Below are 21,964 nucleotides of genomic sequence, written 5' to 3'. Positions count from 1 at the left end.
GTTCAAATATTAAAGCTGCTTTTTCCAGAAAAAAAATGTTTCCTCAAAATACCCAAAGCAGAGTCGGATGCTGATTGCATCTGCTGAAGATTAGTTAAAATTAAATTTTAAACCTTTGGCAAAACATCAAATACGCTTAATCAAATCCTTCTGGTTGAGTTTTAGAAGATAATGCACATAGCTGATAGTCTATATCCTAAAGCAGGTCATCTAATTTGAAATTTTTTAAAAATTAAAACTTTTACGGTGCACTTAATGGGGTCTCCTTTTTACTCACCTTCCAGAACTGTTTCAGCCTGTTCACTCTGGGCAGTTTTGAAGCATTCATCTCTGATTCCTGCAGGTCAGATGAGGGTCTTAGCCAGCAGCCAGGATGGTGTACAATCAGTCTGATGCCTAAAACAGTGAAAACGGAGGCACTCCCTAGCTTTTAATGCTGCTTCCAATAACCACACAGTTCACAGCTCAGCACAAAGTAACCAATAGCTGAACGTAACATTCAACTCCAGAGATCTGAAAGGGAGCGGACCTGCTCTGTCCAACCCTGATATAGGTCAGGGGAAATACTGTGTCAGACAGCTGACCAAAATGAATCTTGCAGCCAGATAATGGTGGCCTTCTGAGCTCCTGTCATATTCAGTTTCTTCCTTAGGGACTGATTGCATTCTCTAGTTCAAACCAAAGCTGCTCTGAATTACGTGGAAAAGCTCACGCGGTTTCCTTTGTCTGCCTTTCTGGCACTTATTGCTAGAAGTTTGGAAAATGGGAGATGGATGAGAAAGAGCACTGGTTGTGGTTTTTCTCGGACACACGGGTGAGAAACGAGGCTTTGGGGGTAAATCTATGCTTGAGAATAGTAACTTGACTGTATTCTCCTCCGTGCTAAAGAATAATGCTCACCCCCCTGTGTGTGTTCAATAAATACTATTGATTGACTGATCCATCCCACAGCTTCATTTTACTCACTTGGAATCCTGGAAAAAAACACACTATTGCTCTCAGCCAGGGCTCCTAATCATTTGCATTCCCACCATTCTAGCTGGGATCATTTTGGGGCTTGGAAGTACCGGTCTGGTCACATCCGCTTTGGGGAGGTTGTCAGAGGAAACTGAGGCTCCCTCAGAACACCCATCTGTTGGTAATTCAAGCCCTGTCCCTCAGGCACAGAGACACCTAATGGTCCTAAACAGTAGGTCTGTCCTTTTCTTGACCCATAGAGAGAGTGCAACCCACAAGTGATTGTCAAGTTTCAAGCTTCTAGATAGAGTTGCCAAGTGACATCTCTAATATATAACTTTATGTGGCATCAACTTTTCTATCTGTGCTTTTTCCTGAGCCACTCTACAGAAGATGGAGATGGAGATTAAATGCCTGGTCTCTCTTGAGCTGTGAGTCCCACATGGGCAGGAACTGAGCCTGGCCTGATGATCTTGCATCTACCCCAGTGGTTAATACAGTGCTTGGTACATAGCAAAGGCTTAACATATTCCACAGTTATTATTATTTTCACCACTACTGCTAACAATAATAATAATTCTCCCCATCCAAGTGCTCAGGTCTTGGGGGCACTTCTCTTCCCTGGTTCTGCCATCCCTGGCTTACTCAACTTCCTGTAGAGCCGAAGATGAACAGTGACGATGAGCCTATAATCACTGAAATAATATTAGCAAAAATAGCTATTTGTATTTGTAAAGTGCTTTTAGCTTTACAAAGTCCCTTCACTTATTTAATTGATGATGAGATAATTACAACATCACTGTGAGGAAGGGAGAATGATAATATCCTCATTTTACAGTTGAGGATACCAAGGCACAGAGAAGTTAGGTGACCTGACTAAGGTCACACAGCAGGCCAGTGGCAAACGTGGGACTAGGAGGTAGGCTGACTCCCAGGCCCATCTTCTTTCTGCTAAACCACACAGCCTCAACCCAAAAAGTGCTTAAAGGAATTTGATTGACCAGGGCACGGGCAGTAGAGAATGAGCTGACCTTCATCCCGCCAGCTAGACTTCTTCCTAGGTGAGCCTAGAACAATGGCTGAAATTGAAAGAGGGGCAGAGGAAGACTGCTCTTAGACTGTAAGCCCTATGTGGGGCAGGAACTGTGCCCAATCTACCTCACACCTGTATCTATGCCACATCTGTATCTTCCCCAGCACTTATCACAGTGCTTGGGCATAATAAGTACCTAAGGAGCGGCATGTCCTAGTGGAAAGTGCACAACCCTGAGAGTCAGAAAACCTGGTTTCTAATCCCAGCTCTGCCGATTGTCCTTCTGTGTGACCTTCTCTGTGCCTCAGTTTACTCATCTGTAAAATGGGCATTATATACCTACTCTCCTTCCTACTTAGACTGTGAACTCCAGGCAGGACAAGGACTGTGTCCGATCTAATTGCCTTATACCTACCCCAGAGAACAGTGCTTGACATATAGTAAATCCTTAACAAATACCATAAAAAGTAAACAAGTACAATCATTAGGGGTGAAAAAACAAGAAGGAAGAGAATGATACAGAAACAAAGTTGGTGCTACTTTGACCCAAAGCTAAGAATAGTCCCTGTCTTCTAGTATTTTCCACTTTAACAATAGAACAGAGATGCAAAAAGATGCATGATAGGTTTTAAATCCAAATGAAAGGGAAAGCAGGAATATGGTCAATTTAGCCCATCTTTGGCTATTTTTATTTGTTTCTTCCCCAATGCAATTATTTTCAAGCAGTCACTACAATCTCCCAGGGGCACAGTGAGGAAAGGAGAGCAGGTGCTGTGGTGGCAAATTGTCTTGAAAGTCCTGATGGGAAAACATCTAGAAATAAAGGTGAGTCCTTGACTACATTTCCCTCTTCCCAAATCCCTGTGATACTCTCTCTAAGCCTTTTAAGGAAGTATTTCCAAGCCTCGAGGGACTCATCTACTCAACCCTGGAGAGGCTAAAGTACAGAAGAGAGTAGTATGGCCTAATGGAAAGAGCATGGCCTTGGGAGTCAGAGGTCCTGGGTTCTAATTACGGCTTTGCCACTAACCTGCTGAGAGAACTTGGACAAGTCACTTAATTTCTTTGTGCCTCAGTTTCTTCACCTATAAAATGGGGAATAAATGCCTGTTCTCCCTCTTACATAGACTGTGAGCCCCATGTGGGACAGGGACTGTGTCCAACCCAATTAACATATCTACCCCAGTGTTTAGAAAAATGACAAATAGTAAGGCCTTGACAAATATTATACTACTACTACTAACAATAATAATAATTTTGAGATGTCAGAGGTTTGGAGGCTACCAGGAAAAATAATCTGGAGCTCCCATGAGCAGATTTGGGTGGACTGTTAGAATGTGACAAATTTGGATGGCATGGTAAGTCATGTTGGAACATGTTCCTAGTTCTAGCTGAGGTTCATATCCCTTGCGTAAAACCAGTGGCACAGCCTGCTCCACCACTCCCCATTTCTTCCGCTGAGAAGTTGGGGTGGTTGGGCCTGGGGTGGGAGGGAGGGGGAAGAGGACGGGGGAGTGTTATTTTTGGATACAGTTTACTCCAGGCTGAATCCGCTTCAGATACCTTGTGGTCAGATGCTGAAGCCCTGGAGGATGGCTGTTCCAGGAAGCCACCAACATTTTCCCTTCATTACCCAAACCAAACTGACGCTGATCCATCCTTATTTGAGATCTGAGTACTCCACCGATAGCTGCCAGGTGCCATTCAGTCAATCCTCCTAAGAGTTTCTTTAATGTTATGCTTACACTTTGTCACAAGGCCTGAAAATATATTGCCTGATTCACAATCAATCATATTTACTGAGTGCTTACTGTGTGAAGAACACTGTCCTAAGTGCTTGGGACTCAAGTGCCCAAAGGAATGCCCTCTGTATTTTAATGATGAAATCAGCTGAGGGCCTGTTTAGTCACATCCTTTAAGGGACTACTTCCCACCAGAAAAGTTCCATCATGCTACAATTAGTCATTTTGTTTGTTTATTAATGGAGATGCAAACGAGAAATCATCATAATCTTATGAGAGCAAGGGTTTACAGGAATCGGGGATCTCTCACAAACAGTTTTGAATGGATGCACTGCTGAATCTGGGAATCGGGTTGCATTGAGCCTGGATGTAGGCTATCGATCATGTCATTCTGAAACAAAATAAGTTAATACTGAAAGCTGAATAGCCCTAAGAGAAGCAGAAAGTTAAGCAACACTGGTACCCTCAGGAAGCTATATTGCTGACGGACTCATTCAAAGACAAGGGATTTTAATTTATAGGATTCTATTCTGCCCTTAAAATACCCTTTCCAATAATTGGGAACCCTCATAGTAAAATGAAATAAATATCAGTATTAGTACTATGGTTTAAGAATTTGGGGGAACATTCCTTTTTGTGACTTGAAAAATACTACCAATTTGAATTCGTTATAATTTTGAATGGGGTTTTGTGTGCTGGTTCTATAATGTTAATTAGTCACATGAAATGGATTATTATGGTGTCACCTGTGAGAACATACTGTGGAGTTGGGGTGTGACTCAAAAGGTGTCTGGACTGGGAGCAGAACTGGTTCCTCTTAGAATTGGGGCTCATAAAATGTCTGGGGGCTGGGGGAGTTTCTGACACTATTTGCAAGGGTAGAATAAAATATAAGTAGGTATTAATTGAACATCAGACATAGGGAAGCAGTGTGGCCTAATGGATAAAAGCACAGTCTTGGGAGTCAAAAGGACCTGGATTCTAATCCCCACTGCGCCACTTTGCTGTGTGACTTTGGGCAAGTCACTTAACTTCCCATTGTCTCAGTTCCTTCACCTCTATAATGGGGTTTAAGACCGTGAGCCCTATGTAGGGTAGGGATTGTGTTCAACCCAATGAGCTTGTATCTACCCCACCATTTAGAACAGTGCCTGGATCTTAGAATCTCAGAGAACTGATTTAAAAGCCAACGAGGGGGACCAATGGATTTCTGAGCAGTTAGTACAGTGCTTGATGCATACTAAGTGGGGAGTTCCATGGCATCCCAGTTAATAATCATTCTGGTATTTCTTAAGCACTTACTATGTGCCATGCACTGTACCAAGCACTGGGGTTAGCTACAGTACAATCACATGAGACAGTCTCTGTCCCTCACACGGGCTCACAATCTGAGAAGGAAGAACAGGTATTTTAATCCTCATTTTACAGATGAGTAAACTGAAGCATAGACAAGTCAAGTGATTTGGCCAAGGTCATGCGGGAGGCAAGAGGTGGAACTGGGTTTAGAACTCAGGTGCTCTGATTCCCAGGTCTGTGCCTTTTCCATTAGGCCATACTCTTTTCCTAATTCTGTCCAGATCCTATTGAACCAATTAGAAACTCCAAGGTAGCTCTAGAAACAGCTTTCCTTCTCTTTAAGGACTTGTTCAGGGTATCTCTAAGAGCAACAGGCTTAATCTGGGGCTGATTGTAGATGAGAGCGGGTCTCTCTGTCCCTTCTCCCCACAGTCTTGCCCTGAACAACACATGGAGTATCAGATTAGTCTGAAACCTTGTCCTTGAGGAAATTTAAAGATGATGAGAGACTGAGGTATAACTACGTAGCAAAGAGGAATTAATTGTATTTTTCTAGGAAGCTTTCTGGACAATTTTTTTGGGGGATCTATTTTTTTGGCTCCTGCCATAGGTGCCAAAGAGTAATAACTGATTTGATACCAGTGCTTTGGAAGTTGATGATGTGTGAACCTCACCTGCCATGCAGTTTTCTCTCTCCCGCCCTCCACTTCTATCTCTCTGCTTGTGGTGGAGAGAAGTGGGTGACGAGAGGCTTACTCCCCAAATGCTTGGTTTGAAATGCTTTTTGAATGGCAAACTTCCTCCATTCTCATTTCCTTCCCAGACCCCGGATGCGCCTGTCAAGAACTTGATCTTAAACTGCTAGAATGACATCCGTTCAGCTCATCCCTTTCACGGGCATCGATCAGTTGCTTATAAATAGCCGTGGGTGTCTGGGTCAAGGTCACCTGTTAAAATTATTCTGCCTCCTTGTGGCTTGTGTCTCTGTGGTTTGAGACTTAAAGACGGAGAGCCAAGAGGCATTATGGTTAGAAGGAAACCAATTGGAAAATTGTGCAGGATGCTTTCAGAATTCTCTGGGCCTCAGACATTTTGGAGTCTGTTAAAAGAGTGACTTTCGCTATACTTCCTGAACCATGCAGTGTAATTACAGGATGCTGATAATACAGAGGTTTTATTTTCATTTTAGCAATGACCTTTTCTTTTTTAAAGCATGCATAAACACAAAGGCAGGCAATTTGAAAGAAAATTACATATCACCAAGGAGCTCATATTTGCTACTTTTGTTTCTTGTAAAACTCTAGTTCTTGTCTCTTTGAATCAATCAGTCAGTCTTTTATTGTGCACTTACTATGCGTAGAACACTGCTTGGAAGAGTAAAATATAACAGAGCTGATAGACACATTCCCTACCCACAAGGAGCTTAAAGTCCAGAGGGAAGGGAGAACACTGGGGAATGGATCGTTAGCTGACTTGGAGAAGAATATGGGAGTCTGAGCTCCAGAGTATAAGAGAGGAATTTTGAACAGTTGGCTTGGAGAGGGAATAGTTGTGAGAGAAAATCTTGACGTGTACAATAAAACCAAAACTTTGATTCAAGTGCAGAAATAAATCAATGTTACCTTTTTAGAGGCAACAGACACCACCATAGATATCAATTATCCATAGATACCAATTATTTCAAAGCTTAACCACTCCACAATGGACTGACAGGCCTAACGGGCATTTCAAGGCTCTCCACCAGCTCTCTCCTCTAAAAATGGCCTAGTGGATAGAGCATGGGCCAGGGAATTGGAGGACCTGGGTTCTTATCTTGGCTCCATCACGTGTTTGCTGTGTGGCCTTGGGCAAATCACTTAACTATTCACTTATTTTATTTATTGATTTTTGGCATTTGTTAAGCACTTACTATGTGCCAGGCACTGTACTTAGCGCTGGGCTAGACCCAAGATAATTGGGTTGGACACAGTCTCTGTACCACATAGGGCTCGCAGTCTTCTCAATCTTAATCCCCATTGTACAGATAACTGAGGCACAGAGAAGGTCATATAGTAGACAAGTGGTGGAGGCAGGATTAGAACCCATGGTGCTCTGACTCCACTTGGCCACGCTGCTTCTCATTTCATTCCAATAGCTACATTAGCATCTATGAATTTGGGAATGGCCAGACTTAGCTCTTGTATCCCTGCCTTGTCTACTAACAGCTGGAAGGAATCCAGTTACCTCATCTATAAAATGGGGGTTAAAACTGTGAGCCCCATAAGGGACATGGACTGTGTCTAGCCTGAATAGTTTGTATTTCTCCCAGCACTTAGTATGGTGACTGGCACATGGTAAGTTCTTAACAAATACCATAAACAAGAAACAAACACTGTGCAAGTCACTTGTACTAGAATCAATTCTTCCCCACAGGTCCTGATGTTTTAGAACCAAGGTTCAATCTTTGTTTTTCGTGGAAGACACCGTCATCCTCATCATCATATTTATGTACCCTTTCTCCTCCCCCCAGTCACTGTAAATATGGGTCCTCATGTCTTTGCTGTTAGATTGTAAGATCCTTGCGGTCAGAGAACCATGTCTTCTATCTCTAGTCTGTGCAGAGCACTATACTAAGTGCTTGGGAAAGAATAATACAATGCAATTGGTAGAAACCCTCCCGGCCCACAAGGAGCTTACATTCTAAAAGGGAGGCACATATTGACACAAATTATGGATATATACATAGGTGCTGTGGGGTTGAGGATGGGGTATATATCAAGTGCTTAAAAGGTACTGATTCAAGTGCATAAGCGCCATAGAGGGAGAGGGAGTAGGGGAAATGAGGACTTAGTAGGGGAAGACCTTCGGGAGATGTCATTTTAATATGGTTTTGAAGGAGGAGAGAGTGGTAGTCTGTTATATATGAAAGAAGAGGGAGTTCAAGGCTGGAGGGAGTACGTGGGCAATGGATGGGTAGCCAGATAGATGAGACCAAGGTACAGTGTCTAAGTTGGAGGTGCTAAATAAACATCTTAAATTCAGTGAAAGTTGGGTACAGAGAAAAGATACGATGAGTGTTCCAAATGTCCTTTGTGACAGCTATTAGAGTCTTTTAAAACAATTCCCATCAATCACAACATGGATGATCCTTCTTTACCTATCCTTACAATCCTTTTTTTCCTTTTATTAGTTAATTGCTAATTTTGTTTTTGCTTCACTTACATTTTCTTTATCCCATTACCTCTGTCTTGCCCCCAGCTTTATTTCTACTTAAATATATCACTTTAATTTTCTTTTTTAATTTCCTTTTCTACCATCTGCCTCATCACTGAAGTTCAATTTAAGCAACTTCTCTTTTAGGCACACCCAGCATTATCTTTGAAACATAAATATATAGCGCCACACAGATGGAGGATATCCATTTTCATATCTTAAAAGGGAGACAGCCTCCTATTTTTAACATGTGCATTTCATTCGGAAATGCTAGGGGGAAATAAGCTTCTTGCTGGAAGAGCCGATTCACTCAGTTGCCACTTTTAGCAGCTCTTCTTGTGAGAAATAGAATTGTCACAGACTTCCCTCCCCATCAGGGATGAGGTCCTTTTTATCTCTAAAAAGTTCTAGCTGAAGGAGTGTGTGGTGACTGGATGACAAAACTCCTCCAATGCTGGAAACATGAATGAGGCTAGAAATACGAATGCAATACTTCTGCAAAACGAAGATGAAGACAGCCAGTCAGCTGGGGAAATCGCAGTTGCTTCAAATTACACATTATTTTTGAATAAACCCATTTGGGCTTAATGAGCTTTCACTGCATTTATCATGAATTAAGTAGCATCTCCATAGGCAAATGCAAGATTCATATGTGTTCAGCATCTGCACTTGGTAAGAACCACAGCCATTTATTAGGCTAACGATTGCCAGTGGACAGCATCTATGTAGTTTCGAGCTGTAGACAAGAAGGTGGCATGATACTTTTAACTGAATGTACCTACCCATACCTTGACCCCCTGTGCTGGCTCACAGAATGCACATTCTTGTCAAAATCAAGAGCTAAATGCTAGATTCAATGTTCGAATCAGTCAACATCAAAATTTCACTTAGTAAAAACCCGAGAGGAGATGAGAGAAAGAAAATGAAAGAAATTCTAAGATTCCCTTGTTGCCTCACTTTCTTCTATGTACTAATACACATAGCATATTGGATGTTGAGCGATATTTGACAACTATGGATCTAACAGTGAAATCATATTATGATTTCAAAGAGTCATTCTTGAGGGAAAAAAGCCAACTAGGAACAGGTACCTTACACATATAAATGGCTTTCCTTGCCATCTGCTGAAGTTTGGTTTCTTTGGCTTGTTGGCAAAATCATGATGGGCAAGAGTCAATCAATCAAAGGTATTTATTGGACTTTAATCACTTAATATTCACCCTCCCTCATCCCTTCTGCACTAATATACATAGCTATATAATGGTGTTTCCCTCTCTAGCCTGTAAACTCCTTGTGAGCAGGTAGTGTGCATTACTGTACTGTATTGTCCTCTCCCAGTTGCTTAGTACAGTGCTCTGCACACAGTAAGAGCTCAATAAATATCAATGATTGACAAGAATGGAGAAAGACTGACTCTGCTGCAGGATTACTGCCAAATGAAGAAACTAATCCTGGGAAAAATTTAGAGTGAAGGCAATAGACTTAGTAGGCTGACATTTTACCCTGATTTTGCTGGAGCAAGTCACTGATTCTTGTGAGTGCCCCATGTCAATTTTAGAAAAAAAATCTACAAATGTCCCGGAATTAGAAATTACACCCCACTAAACCTGTCGGTGAACCTCCCGCACTGACCACCGGATGAGCACTTTGAAGTTTGAAATTAGGCAGCAGGGGTGGAGCATGCACACTGTCTGTTCAGTTTACTCCCAATGCATTCTGGAGATTGTACTATAGAAGTACTGGAGCGCTTTAAACTAAAACTGCTCCCTCTCCCCACATTTTCCCAGGCCAATTGAGAGAAGAGGAAGATACACAAATTAAGGAAAATGTCCCAATAGCCTTTCCTACTTGTTCCCACTGTCTGATTCTAAACCGGGAATTCCAGCATTCTGCAGAATATCTGAGAGTGACCCAGCAACAATACCATAGCTTTGATGATTGTCAAAGAGGCATAATGGCCTGTGAACTCTGTGGAAGCACTAGAATGACTTTAGATACAGCCTGTAGCTATCTCTGTGATTGTGTCCTATTTTCCCAGAGGTTCAGTGCTTGAGGTCAAACATCTTTTCACTAAAAATAGCTCCATTCCCCTCCCCTTGAAAGGGTTTGCTTGTATCCCTCTCCTCAAATGGTAGCTCGCCCTCCCTATATTGAACTGTTTTTACCCTTTTTCATGCCTTCCCACTCTACTGTGCCCACCCCCAATTTGAGACCATGGGGAAGGAAAGGGGGGTGCTTTGCTCATTCTGAATTCAGATTTCGTGGTTCTTTCTCCTCTCCATTATAACAAAGGATTTGAGTCAAAATCCCGGCCAACACGTTTACTGTTTCCATTTATACCTGTCCCGGTCTCCAGCCGCATTCTGCCACAATTTGAAATCTTTTTCACCTCACCGATTCTATTCCAACTAGTGGGCGGGTGACCACGGCACATGGCCAAGGCTTAAATTAGGACAAATAATAAACAAATTCTCCTCCACAGGAAGGAGAGCACTTTTCTAATTCCAACCGTTCCAAAACCTTCTAGGAAATCTATTCACTTCTAACAATGCTTATAGAACCATAAACTGCCTGATGGCAAATCAGTTCCTTTCAGATGACAAACAAAAAAGAAAAATACTTAAATTGTCAATTCCTGAGGAGGCTACAATATGCTCCAAGCACTCTCCAGCCAAAGCCCCATCCATAAAACACTCCTCAACTATGAGGACAACCCAATTCCTCCCTATTTGGGTTTGCTGAGACAAAGAAGTCAATATATAGTCAGAGAAACAGCACCCTGCAGGGAGAACCATTGTTTGAACCATTTTCAATGTTACAAAGGTGATATCCATTGTTTGATCCATTTTCATTGTGGATATGCATGGACTAAAGGCTGTGTATTCCCTGAGGCACACACATAAATCATAACAAAAGATGGAGACCCGATATTTGCCACCGATGTGTGAACCAGGAACAGTCAAAATAATAATTCAGCTTTTCAGGTTTTACAGCTAAAAACATTAACTCACCAAAAGGACATTTGTTGATTTTGGAGATCAAAAATAATCAAAATCCCATCAAAAGAGAAGCAATGTATCCTGGTGGAAGCAATATGGGCCTAGGAGTCAGAGGACCTGGGTTCTTACTCCGGCTCTGCCAGTTGCCTTCTCTGTAACCTTAAGCTTACCTTCTCCAGACCTCTGTAAAATGGGGATTAAATACCCACTCACCCTGCTAATTAGACTATGAGTCATATGTGGTACAGGGACTGTGTCCAACATGATTATATTGTCTCTACCTCGTGTTCTGCTATAAGCTCATTGTAGACAAGGACTATTTCTGTTATATTGCTGTGTTGTACTCTCCCAAGGGCTTAGTACAGTGTCCCGCACACAGTAAGCGCTTAATAAATATGATTGATTGCTTGGCACACTGTGAGTGCCCAATACTGCACTTATTATTATAATCACTAATAATGATAATGGGAGAAGGAACATTATCTTTTCCTTCCTCGAAATTCCCCACAGCAACTACTACATGATCCAGCACATGTCAGCTGTGTGACTTAGGGCAAATCACTTACCTTCTCTGTGCCTCATTTATCTCATCTGTAAAATGGGGATTAAGACTGTGAGCCCCACATGAGACAACCTGATTACCTTGTATCTCCCCCAGCACTTAGAAAAGTGCTTGGCACACAGTAAGCGCTTATCAAATATTCTCATTATTATTATTTGTGAACCCTCAATTAGATGTTGACTGACAGACTCACAAAATCGGTATTCATGAATCACGGGCGGGGGTTCTCAAACCCAGGAGTGAGTGGGAGAGGTAATAAAAAGCTGTATTCACACACATAAAAATGTATTAAAAATTAATCTGTTCAGAAACAAATACTAAATCACTTAGCAATTCTACGGTCAAAGTCAGGTTGGGAAATGCAGTAAATTTGGGTGCTTTCATCAGCTTTGTCACTGGTTCTTTACCTCTGCACTGTAAATTTATGTAAGAGTAGTGGGGAGGTTTTTCTCACTTTCTCTCCCTCCTGTTCTATCCACTTTGCCAGAGGTCTGACCAGCTCAGCTCATCTCTGGACATCCTTTGCAGGAGTGGTTGCTGTTGGGAAATGCTTACAGGCTTCAAGTGGTGGCCAATTTACATGCAAGTTTGTAAAGTCTTGAAAAAACCTTAAGCCATCTAGAAAGTTCTTAACCCCCCACCCCCAACTTATTAAGGAAAGAGCAGAGAGATATGCTAAGAAAATGAGGCAGGCTTTCCATAGGGATTTGCTGTGGACAAAGACCATGGGTTTTTATTAACAAAATGAGGGTTCTAAATTGGTGGGAACAGTAGAGGGATGAGGAGGGGGAGGAGTAATGGGATTTACTGGAGGCCTCCAGAGGGTGAAACACTGCCCTGAAAATTTACAGAAGGACAAGAGATGCATGAGACAGTTCTCCATCACCAATTGCTTTGAGAACCAAATTCAGTCCTGATGACAAAAGGCTGTCTCCCTCTGCCAGGAAACAGAAACACATCATATCTTCAGGAAAACTGGATGCACTCTTCCCCCTCTTTTACCTGCACAAGCAATCAGTCAGTGGTATGTACTGAGCACTTACTGTGTGTGGAGCACTGTACTAATTGCTTGGGAGTTGGTGAACACAGAGCAGAGAAATGTACTAGCGTGGCTCAGTGGAAAGAGCATGGGCTTTGGAGGCAGAGGTCATGAGTTCGAATCCCAGCTCTGCCACCTGTCAGCTGTGTGACCGTGGGCAAGTCACTTAACTTCTCTGTGCCTCAGTTACCTCATCTGTAAAATGGGGATTAAGACTGTGAGCCCCACGTGGGACATCCTGATTCCCCTGTGTCTACCCCAGCGCTTAGAACAGTGCTCGGCACATAGTAAGCGCTTAACAAATACCAACATTATTATTATTATTATTTACTATTTCCCCAATCTGTAGTCTATTTTAATGTCTTCCCCTCCCTGTAGGCCGTATGCTCCTTGTGGGCATGGATCGTGTCTACCAATTCTGTTGCACTGTACTCTCCCAAGTGCTCAATACAGTGCTCTACATACAGTAAACACTCAATTAATACTATCGACCAATTGACTGCATCCTACAGGTCACCCAACCCTCCACCAGGGCAGGGACTGTATCTACCTGCTCTATCGTACTCTCCCCAGCACTTAGTAGAGTGCTGTGCACCCAGTGAGTGTTCAATAAACATGGCTAATTCCCCCAGTAGTAATAATGATAATAATTCTGGTATTCATTAAGTGCTTACGATGTCCCAGACACTTGAAAGCGCTGGAGTAGATACAAGCAAATCAGGATGAACACAGATCCTTTCCCACATGGGGCTCATTGTCTTAATACCCAATTTATAGATGAGGTAACTGAGATCCAGAGAAATGAAGTGACTTGCCCAAGGTCACAGAGACAAGTGGCAGAGCCGGGATTAGAACCCAGATCCTTCCGACTCCTAGGCCGTTACTCTATCCACTAGGCCATGCTGCTTCTCTCTTTCAGTGCCCATGATCTGCCATCAGCAATGGCTACTCGTATGTTCCTAGGCTCTGTGCGATGTGCTGGCTTTGTCCTGAATCACCCCAAAGTCACATTCTCTGAGTGGGATTTAGGACTCAGCTAATATACAATCCCAACTGCCCTCTTCTCCAGCTCTAGGGAGTGTCTGTCCTCTCTGCAATGAGATTAGGGTTCTGGTCAATGCCCCAGAAAGATGAAGAGGAGCAGGAAAGAGAAGTCAAGACAAGATGGTCTCCAGGGAGGGAAGCAATAACATTTTACCTTGAAAAGCGCTGCAAGATAGATGGCATTGCTTAGATAAACAATTGCATTCAATTCAGCCCCTGCATATCTCATTCCCCTGAATACGACCCTTGGGTAAACCCTTGCGAAAGACTGAAAGACTCTACTCTGTAGGGCTGAGGACATAATAGGGCTAAAATGCTAAACAGTGCCCTGAATTTTATCTGTATAGTGAGGCATATTTCCTGGCCTCTTTCACTGCCTGCCATGATCAGATCTAGGGGTCTAGACGCTGTAGATACAGGGTTGTCCTTCATTCGGAAAATGACACTCCTGATGGAAAGACTGCATCTAAGAGTGTGAGACTGCATCTTTGAGAGAGAATCTCTTGGGCACTTTGTCCATGAATATATGGCAGTGCAGTAGCTTCCTGACTCTGCCTGAGCATTGTTCGGGCCCTTATGGTTAAGGGGGAAGGTAGCTCCTACTACCATCAGGACATTCACTTGAGTTGCTTTTGTAACAGTGATGCTAATTTGCATTGATAGTTTGTGGTAATTTTTTTTAATGGCATTGTTAAGCACGTACTATGAGAAAAACACTACACTAAGCACTTGGGTAGATACGAGCTAATTGAGATGGACTCAGTCCCTGTCCCACATAGGGCTCACTGTCTTAATCCTCATTTTACAGATGAGGTTTTCTGCTGTGTGACCTTAGGCAAATCACTTAACTTCTCTGTGCCTCAATTACCACATCTGTAAAATGGGAAGTAAGACTGTGAGCCTTGGTTTGAGGCAGGAACTGTGTGCAATCTGATTATCTTGCATCTGTCCCAGCACTCAGTATAGTGCCTGGCACACAGTAATTGCTTAACAAATACTATAGATATATATATATATATGAAATACATATGTATATATTATACATATATATATATATGTAAAAGGCTAACTGACTTAGTCAGGGTCACTTAGCAGAAAAGTGGCGGAACAGGATTAGAACCCAGGTCCTTAGACTCCCAGGCCTGTGGTCTTTCCACTAGGTCACACTGCTTCTCAAGGATAATTCAAGTATAAACTCTATTCCTTTCCTCAATCAATCAATCTCATTTACTGAGCCCTTACTATGTGCAGAGCACTGTACTGAGTGCTTGGCAGCGTACAAAACAAAGAATTTAGCAGACAAGTTCCCTGCCCATCTTCCTTTCTCTTCCCTAATACAGTGCCCCAAAGTAAAAAGGATCTGCTCTACTCTCATTTGCGAAGGATTATTTTCGCCAGAGAGCGGGCAGAGAGAGGAGGGAGACTGCAAGCTCATCCTCTAGACTGTAAGCTCGTTGTGGTCAGGGACTGTGTCTGTTATACTGTACTCTCCCAAGCGCTCAGCACAGTTCTTTGCACACAGTAAGTGCTCAATAAATACGACTGACTGACTGAGACACCGCACAAGTGAAGGAAATCACTGTAGTCAACTCAGCGGCTCCCCCTAGTGATAGATAAGAGGAAACAGTCTAAGCTAGACAGGCCAGCGGTATCATCCACAGGGATCAGGTTTACCAACTCTATCGTGCTTTCCCAAGCGCTTACTACAGTGCTCTGCACACAGTGCGTGGGCAATAAATACCAAAGATAGATCGATGGATCCTGCAATTCAGAGTTTTGATGGATTCAGACTGGATTTCTCCCCTAAATTTTTGAAGTGTCACTGAGCTTGCGAAAAATGGCTGGCAGTCTTTGAGGACTCAGCGCTAAGGACGGTGCTGTTCACCCTGAGGGGTTTCAATAAATGTCTGGCGAGGGAAGACGTATGACAGAGGATGCTTGGGCTCTGGAGACAGCCACCTGAATGCCTCCGACGAAGGTGAGATGGTCAGAAGGCCAGTTTCCATTACGAAGACCTCTGGGAACCACAGGTCTCTTGCTTATGAGTGATGATGTGCTGGTGGACTGACTATTCTGAGAGAAATAGGATTTTATTTTTCTGCCCTCCAGCCGCCCATTCTCGTGGAGGCTTAGCACTCCTGCTCTGCCTTCAGGGTGAGCGACAGTTTCAGAGTTGGAGAGTGCTTGTTTGGATTGGTTTTGGTCTCGGCATACCTGTTCCCCAGGATTTAATGGGATCGGTCCTGATAGAACGGCTCATTTGTCTTATTGATTTGGACCCGTCATCCTAGGGTTTCTGTAATAATGCCTATAGGGTCTACCCCTCCTCACTCTGACTTAGGAAGCTTAGGATCCAACATCTAGGGCACAAAACTGCGTTTTCATATCGATTCCGCCTGCCCCTTGTGCGAGGGAAAGTTTTAATTACAGTCAGGGAAGGTAACATCTTCCCGTTCGATTCCTTCCTCGGCAGCCATTTTTCACTGTTTTCTTAGGCCATCTTTCCCTCTCCCGCCACCACCACTATCTGACTGGGCTGAGGGGAACGTGGGTTCTCCTCGACAGGAGTTCTCTAAATTTGATCTGAATTAGACTGAAAATTGTTCCCCACCTCCTCTGCCCCCCAAATCCTGAGGAAACGGATTCTGGAGGGAGCTGCCCTATTCTGTCCCAATTAGACTGTCAGCCCGTCAATGGGCAGGAACTGTCTCTATCTGTTGCTGATTTGTACATTCCAAGCACTTAGTACAGTGCTCTGCACATAGTAAGCGCTCAATAAATACTATTGAATGAATGAATGAAGTAGGAGGCAGTGGGACAATTTTGCCCATGACAACACATGCATTACAGCCGTGCCCACAGCACTTCATGATGCCATTTACACTATTTTGTAGAAGTCTTCGGGCTTTGTGTGGTTCTGTGTGGCTCACACAGTAAGTGCTCAATAAAATGACAATGACTGAATGAATGAATTCTAGAGCATTTCACGAGGAAGGGTCTTGAGCCCTTATTCCTGAGGCTTTGCAGTTGGCAGGGTGGCTGAGCTGTGGATCTTGGGCAATGGATATGAAAATGCCCGATTCCACATTGGGACCAGACTAGGCCAGTCCAGCTGAAAACCAAACTGGCTTAGATTGGTCAGCTGGTAACAGGATGACAGACTGAGGATTTGGCAAAGTCAATCGATCAATGGCATTTATGGAGCACTTTCTGGGAGGAGAGCACTGTTCTAGGCGCTTGGGAGAGTAAAACACAATAGAGTTGGTGGACATGATCCCTGCCTACGAGGAGTTTATAATCTAGTGGAGAAGGCAAACATTCAAATAAATTACAAAAAGACCTGAAGGCCTCAAATAGCAGGAGCTATTTGGTATTAAATACCAAACCCATTTTCCTCCAAGTCTATGTGCGGTTGCTTTCAGGCTGGTCCAATGTCCCTCAAGGGTCATCCCTGTCGCTAACTGCAAAGGGTCATCAGTCATAATCCATAGCTGGTCTGTATTTACTTCGATAACTTGATTCCTAACCAGAATGAAAGACCAACCTGAGAGCCGAGAGTTGCAATTACGGTACAAACACCGCCAGGCAGGAAGCTGTGTAAGCACTTTAATGCTTGGGAATGGAACTACAGCTAATAGTTTCTTAAAACTCGAGCTCTCTGGCTGAGGAAACCAAGGCTTATCAAACTGGATCATGCATCTTGGGCAAAAAGCCTTGGAACAGCAATTGGGAACACATCAAGAAATGGAATGAATGCCTGGAGATCCAGAGAAATCATCAGTTAATTCATAGCCACAAAGGAGCCTCAGGAAAATGGAAAGTGGGCTTCATTGTGGCTGAATACTTCAAGTTGGAGGGTGAACTTGTACCTGTGACCATTTGGACCCTCCTAATAAATCATAATTTGGGTATTCGCGAAGTGATTACTTATCACAGGGCTTGGTAGGCCCAAGACAAACAGTTTGGACACTGTGCCTGTTCCCCATGGAGCAGAGACTAAGAAATAGGAAGAACAGGCATTCTAGGCTGTATGTTTGTTGTGGGAAGGGAATGTGTCTGTTATACGGTTATACTGTACTCTCCCTAGCACTTAGAACAGCACTCTGCACATGTAATTTGTCAATAAGTACAACTGATCAATTGATTGAGTGATTGAATCCTTTTCACACTTGCACAGAGAGGACAGTCCCTGAAGCAAGTATCAAAATGGTTGGACCTCTGGGCCAGAGGGACAAGAGAATTGGAGCACATCAAACTGTAAGAATACCAAGGAACAGGGACCATGTCTAATTCCCATCTTACTTCTCAAGGTTCAGGACAGTGATCTGCATACAGTAGGCTCTTGAGAAACCCCATTACTACAACTATGGGAAGCAGCATGGCCTAGTGGATAGAACACAGGCCTGGGAGTCAGAGGACCTGGGTTCTAATCCTGTATCCATCTGCTTGTGTGACTTTGGGCAGGTCATTTTACTTCTGTGATTCAGTTTCCTCATCTATAAAACGTGTAAAGACTGTGAGCCCCAAGTGGGACAAGGGCTGTGTCAAATCTGATTACCTTGCATCTACCCCAGCGCTTAGTACAGTGTCTGGCACAGAGTAAGTGCTTAACAAATACCATTAAAAAAGGCAGAGGAATGGAGAGACTATGAGAGTCTGCAGAGAGAAAAGGGAAAAAGGAAAAAAAAAAGCTTGTCTTCAAGTAGTATATCTGAAGGGAGCTGAGGGTGAAAATCAAAGTGAAAAAATGAATGAGTAAATGATAATAACAAAAATAATTGTGGTGTTTAAGGGCTTACTTTGTGCCCAGCACTATGCTATGAGATGGGTTATACACAACTATCTATCTAAGAGACAACAATGCAATCCTGAGAGTGAAGAAAGATTCAAAGCTACATCAAAGAAAAAAATAAAGAGGGAAAGAGAAAGTGAAAATGAAGGCAGCAAACAGGAAAAGGAATGACTTTACGATACAGCAGGCTTCTTAGTATGGGTAGGATAGCTAGAAGAGAAGAGTCATAAAAGAAGAGAAGTCAACAAATAAAGAATGATGGATGGGTTACAGAGAGTGCTTAGAATTCAAAGCAGAGTGACAAGATCCTTACTGATTTTTTTTTTAAACCAGGGCTTGAATCCACAAGTATTGACTGATATTTTAAAACCATGCTTTGCTTTTGGACATTCAGCAAAACCTTCTCAGAGGAATAAAAATCATTTTCCACCCAACACGCTTAAAATGTCCACAGGCTAATAAACACACCGGTAAAGGATGGGGTAGTTTTCCAGGCAGTGTGAAATACCATAAGAAGGCTTAAGAAAAGTGTGAAGTTTTAATCATGATCGTGGTAATAATGGCATAACTGTTCTGGGAGCCATCTGGAAGTTTTTCAAAGCGCCATAAAGATTTGACTAAATGCTCAATTTCCCCAAGTACTTCATTGGTGCCGAACATTAAAACTCCCCACGAAGGCATTAAGCAGATCTACAGCCGGGTGGGACTTTGCAGTAAAATCTAGTTTCTTACCACTTTGTGTTCCTTCCCTGATAAATCTCCCTCCACACCTCACTGAGGACAGGTAAGCCAACAGGTAATAAGTCCTGGCCATTTTGCCCAGGTCCTTTCCACTGTTCCAAGAGAACCATTCCACGATTGGGGTTCACTGGATCTCCCAGGTCCACTGCCTTATGAAAAGATCGAGAGCCCTTAAAAATAATAAATCTCAGGGGACGTTAGGATGATGATGGAGTCTCCACCAGGAACAATGGATGAGCTTTGGTCCTAAGATTTCAGGATCGAGAACCTGCACAGAGCAATTGATTCTGGTGCTAGTGATTTCTGCAGTATCACTCCCTCCCTCTCATCTTTGCCAGGTGTGTTCCCATGGGGATATGGTGCAACAAATGATTATGTGGGCAAGAGCGCAGCACATTGCAAAGCAGCGTGTCCCAGAAGAAAGAGCATGGACCTAGAATACAGAAGACCTTGGTTCTAATCCTGGCTCTGCCACTTCCCTTAAGCAAATCCCTTTACTTCTCAGTGTCTCAGTTTCCTCAACTGTAAAATGAGGATTCAATATGTGTTCATTCATTCAATAGTATTTATTGAGCGCTTACTATGTGCAGAGCACTGTACTAAGCGCTTGGAATGTACAAATCGGTAACAGATAGAGACAGTCCTTGCCCTTTGACGGGTTTACAGTCTAATCGGGGGAGACAGACAGACAAGAACAATAGCAGTAAATGTTCTTCCTCCTATTTAGACTGTGAGCCCCATGAGGGCCAGGAGCTGTGTCCAACCTGATTAACTTGTATCTGCTCCAGCGCTTAGAACAGTGCTGCACATGTACTAAGCACTTAACAAATACCATTATGATTATCACTAATATGATCAATAAAATGGAGATAAAATTCTATGGTGAGCCCCCTGAGGGGCGGGGCCTATGTCCAATTTGATAAACTTGAACCCCAACATTTATCCCATAGTAAACAGTACCTGCCATAATTATTATTATTGCAAAGTATAAGTGTTGTCTTTGTCCAGATTGTCCAGCTACAAGTGGAACTACAACCCAGATCTCTTGATTTCCAGAGCAGTGGTCTTTCCACTGGACCAACAGTTGTGCTGCTGAAGGTATAGACCAGAATTACCTCCACCCGACCCCCAACCAACAATCGATCAGTGGTATTTATTGAGCGCTTACTGGGCACTAATTGCTTGGGTGAGTACAAGAGAATTGGTGGAAACATTCCAGGATCAACTCAACATTCCCTGCCCACAATGTGTTCACTGTCTAGAGGGGATATAAAAAGATATAAATACCACAGCCAAGGGAGTAAATCAAGAGAGAGAGGGCTGTATTCACTATCCCACTGATGATCCTCCACAAATATGTTTAGTGATTAGAAGAGAAGTAGTTTATCTCTATTAGCCTCCCTATGATTCAGCAATCACGTATTCTCCCATCAGCACATATACTCTGCTGATGCGTGTGGTTCCAAACTGAATGCATTATTCCCATCCGGGCAAGATTTATGTTCATTCAATAGAAGGCAATACTTGCGCTGAGCTGTCAAATGAGCCCCGTTTTGGTTGTTATATAGGCATGTTCCCTTACTGTTGCTCAACTGGTTCTAACAGACGTACTTTTGCTCCTTTTACAAGATAGGGGGTCCTATCCCAACTGCGTTTGTGCTAATCAAAGTGCCCACTGGCCAACCCCAAACTCCTCCAACTGCAAACCGCCCCTTCTTTTCTCCTCTGGGGTGGAAGCTGACCTCCTCTCACACCATCCTCTCACCCCTTTTCTCCCTTCTCAGCTTTACTTCCCGTTCCTAGCCACCCCCACCCACTGTGAACCCCGATCCAGAAACCCAGTCTTGCCCCAAATAGTAACTGTAGGAGATGCTCCCTGGGCTATGGGAGTCAGGAACAGAACTCAAGCTTTCTACCTTTCCACCCTATAGCCTGAATCCTGTGACTCTTAAAAAAAGATATGCCTGGGCCTGTAGAAGGTATGGATTCCCTGGGCAGGTTAGAGTTATTAATAACAAAGACTGAGAAATGTGAGGTCTGAGAGGTTTAATAAATTTCCCCAAAAACATCTGCTCCATAATTCAGTAGTAACATGGCACCCGGAAGATGACCCTCCTGCTGGCCATTCCTACCCAGGGTCACTCAGATAATTTCCAAAATCCACAGCCACATACAATCCATGTGAGCTAAGGGACAGGAATCTCCTTCCCCTATAGAATCATTTTTTTCCAACACACACATTACTCTTCCCTACAATGCTGGGGACCAGATTATTTCCAGTACTCAAATCCCTCACATAAGGAGAAACACTTTCTCTATTCCAGCCACAAGTAGAACCAGGCACCAAAATGTCTCTCAGTGACCTAAATTAATGGACCCAACTCCCACAGCACCCAATTTAACACAGAATCATGACATTGCTGGGGAGACTAAACATTGGGTGTAACCACCACCCGGCTAGCCATATGGCTGGAAAGGTTTCATTATAGAAAATTCCCTTTTCTGACCTGAATCCATGCCAAGGTCACATTAACAAAGATATTCTTGTGCAGACAAATATAATCTTT

General features: G+C 43.1%; 1 protein-coding gene across 4 annotated transcripts in view; it reads right to left on the bottom strand.

The window, feature by feature from the left end:
* DPP6 (dipeptidyl peptidase like 6) overlaps nt 1–21,964 on the bottom strand; it is a 618,762-nt gene that overhangs the window by 361,052 nt on the left and 235,746 nt on the right. The window contains exon 2 of one of the 4 annotated variants that reach the window (XM_029077439.2): nt 278–396. The exons of the other annotated variants lie outside the window; for them this stretch is intronic. Within the exon in view, the coding sequence (XP_028933272.1) occupies nt 278–328 (51 nt within the window). The 5' untranslated portion in view covers nt 329–396. The remainder of the gene's footprint in view (nt 1–277; nt 397–21,964) is intronic. 4 annotated transcript variants of the gene reach the window in all.

This window comes from Ornithorhynchus anatinus, chromosome 13 (genome assembly GCF_004115215.2).
Source record: "Ornithorhynchus anatinus isolate Pmale09 chromosome 13, mOrnAna1.pri.v4, whole genome shotgun sequence".
NCBI lineage: Eukaryota > Metazoa > Chordata > Mammalia > Monotremata > Ornithorhynchidae > Ornithorhynchus > Ornithorhynchus anatinus.
This window is presented reverse-complemented; position numbering and strand designations above follow the sequence as displayed.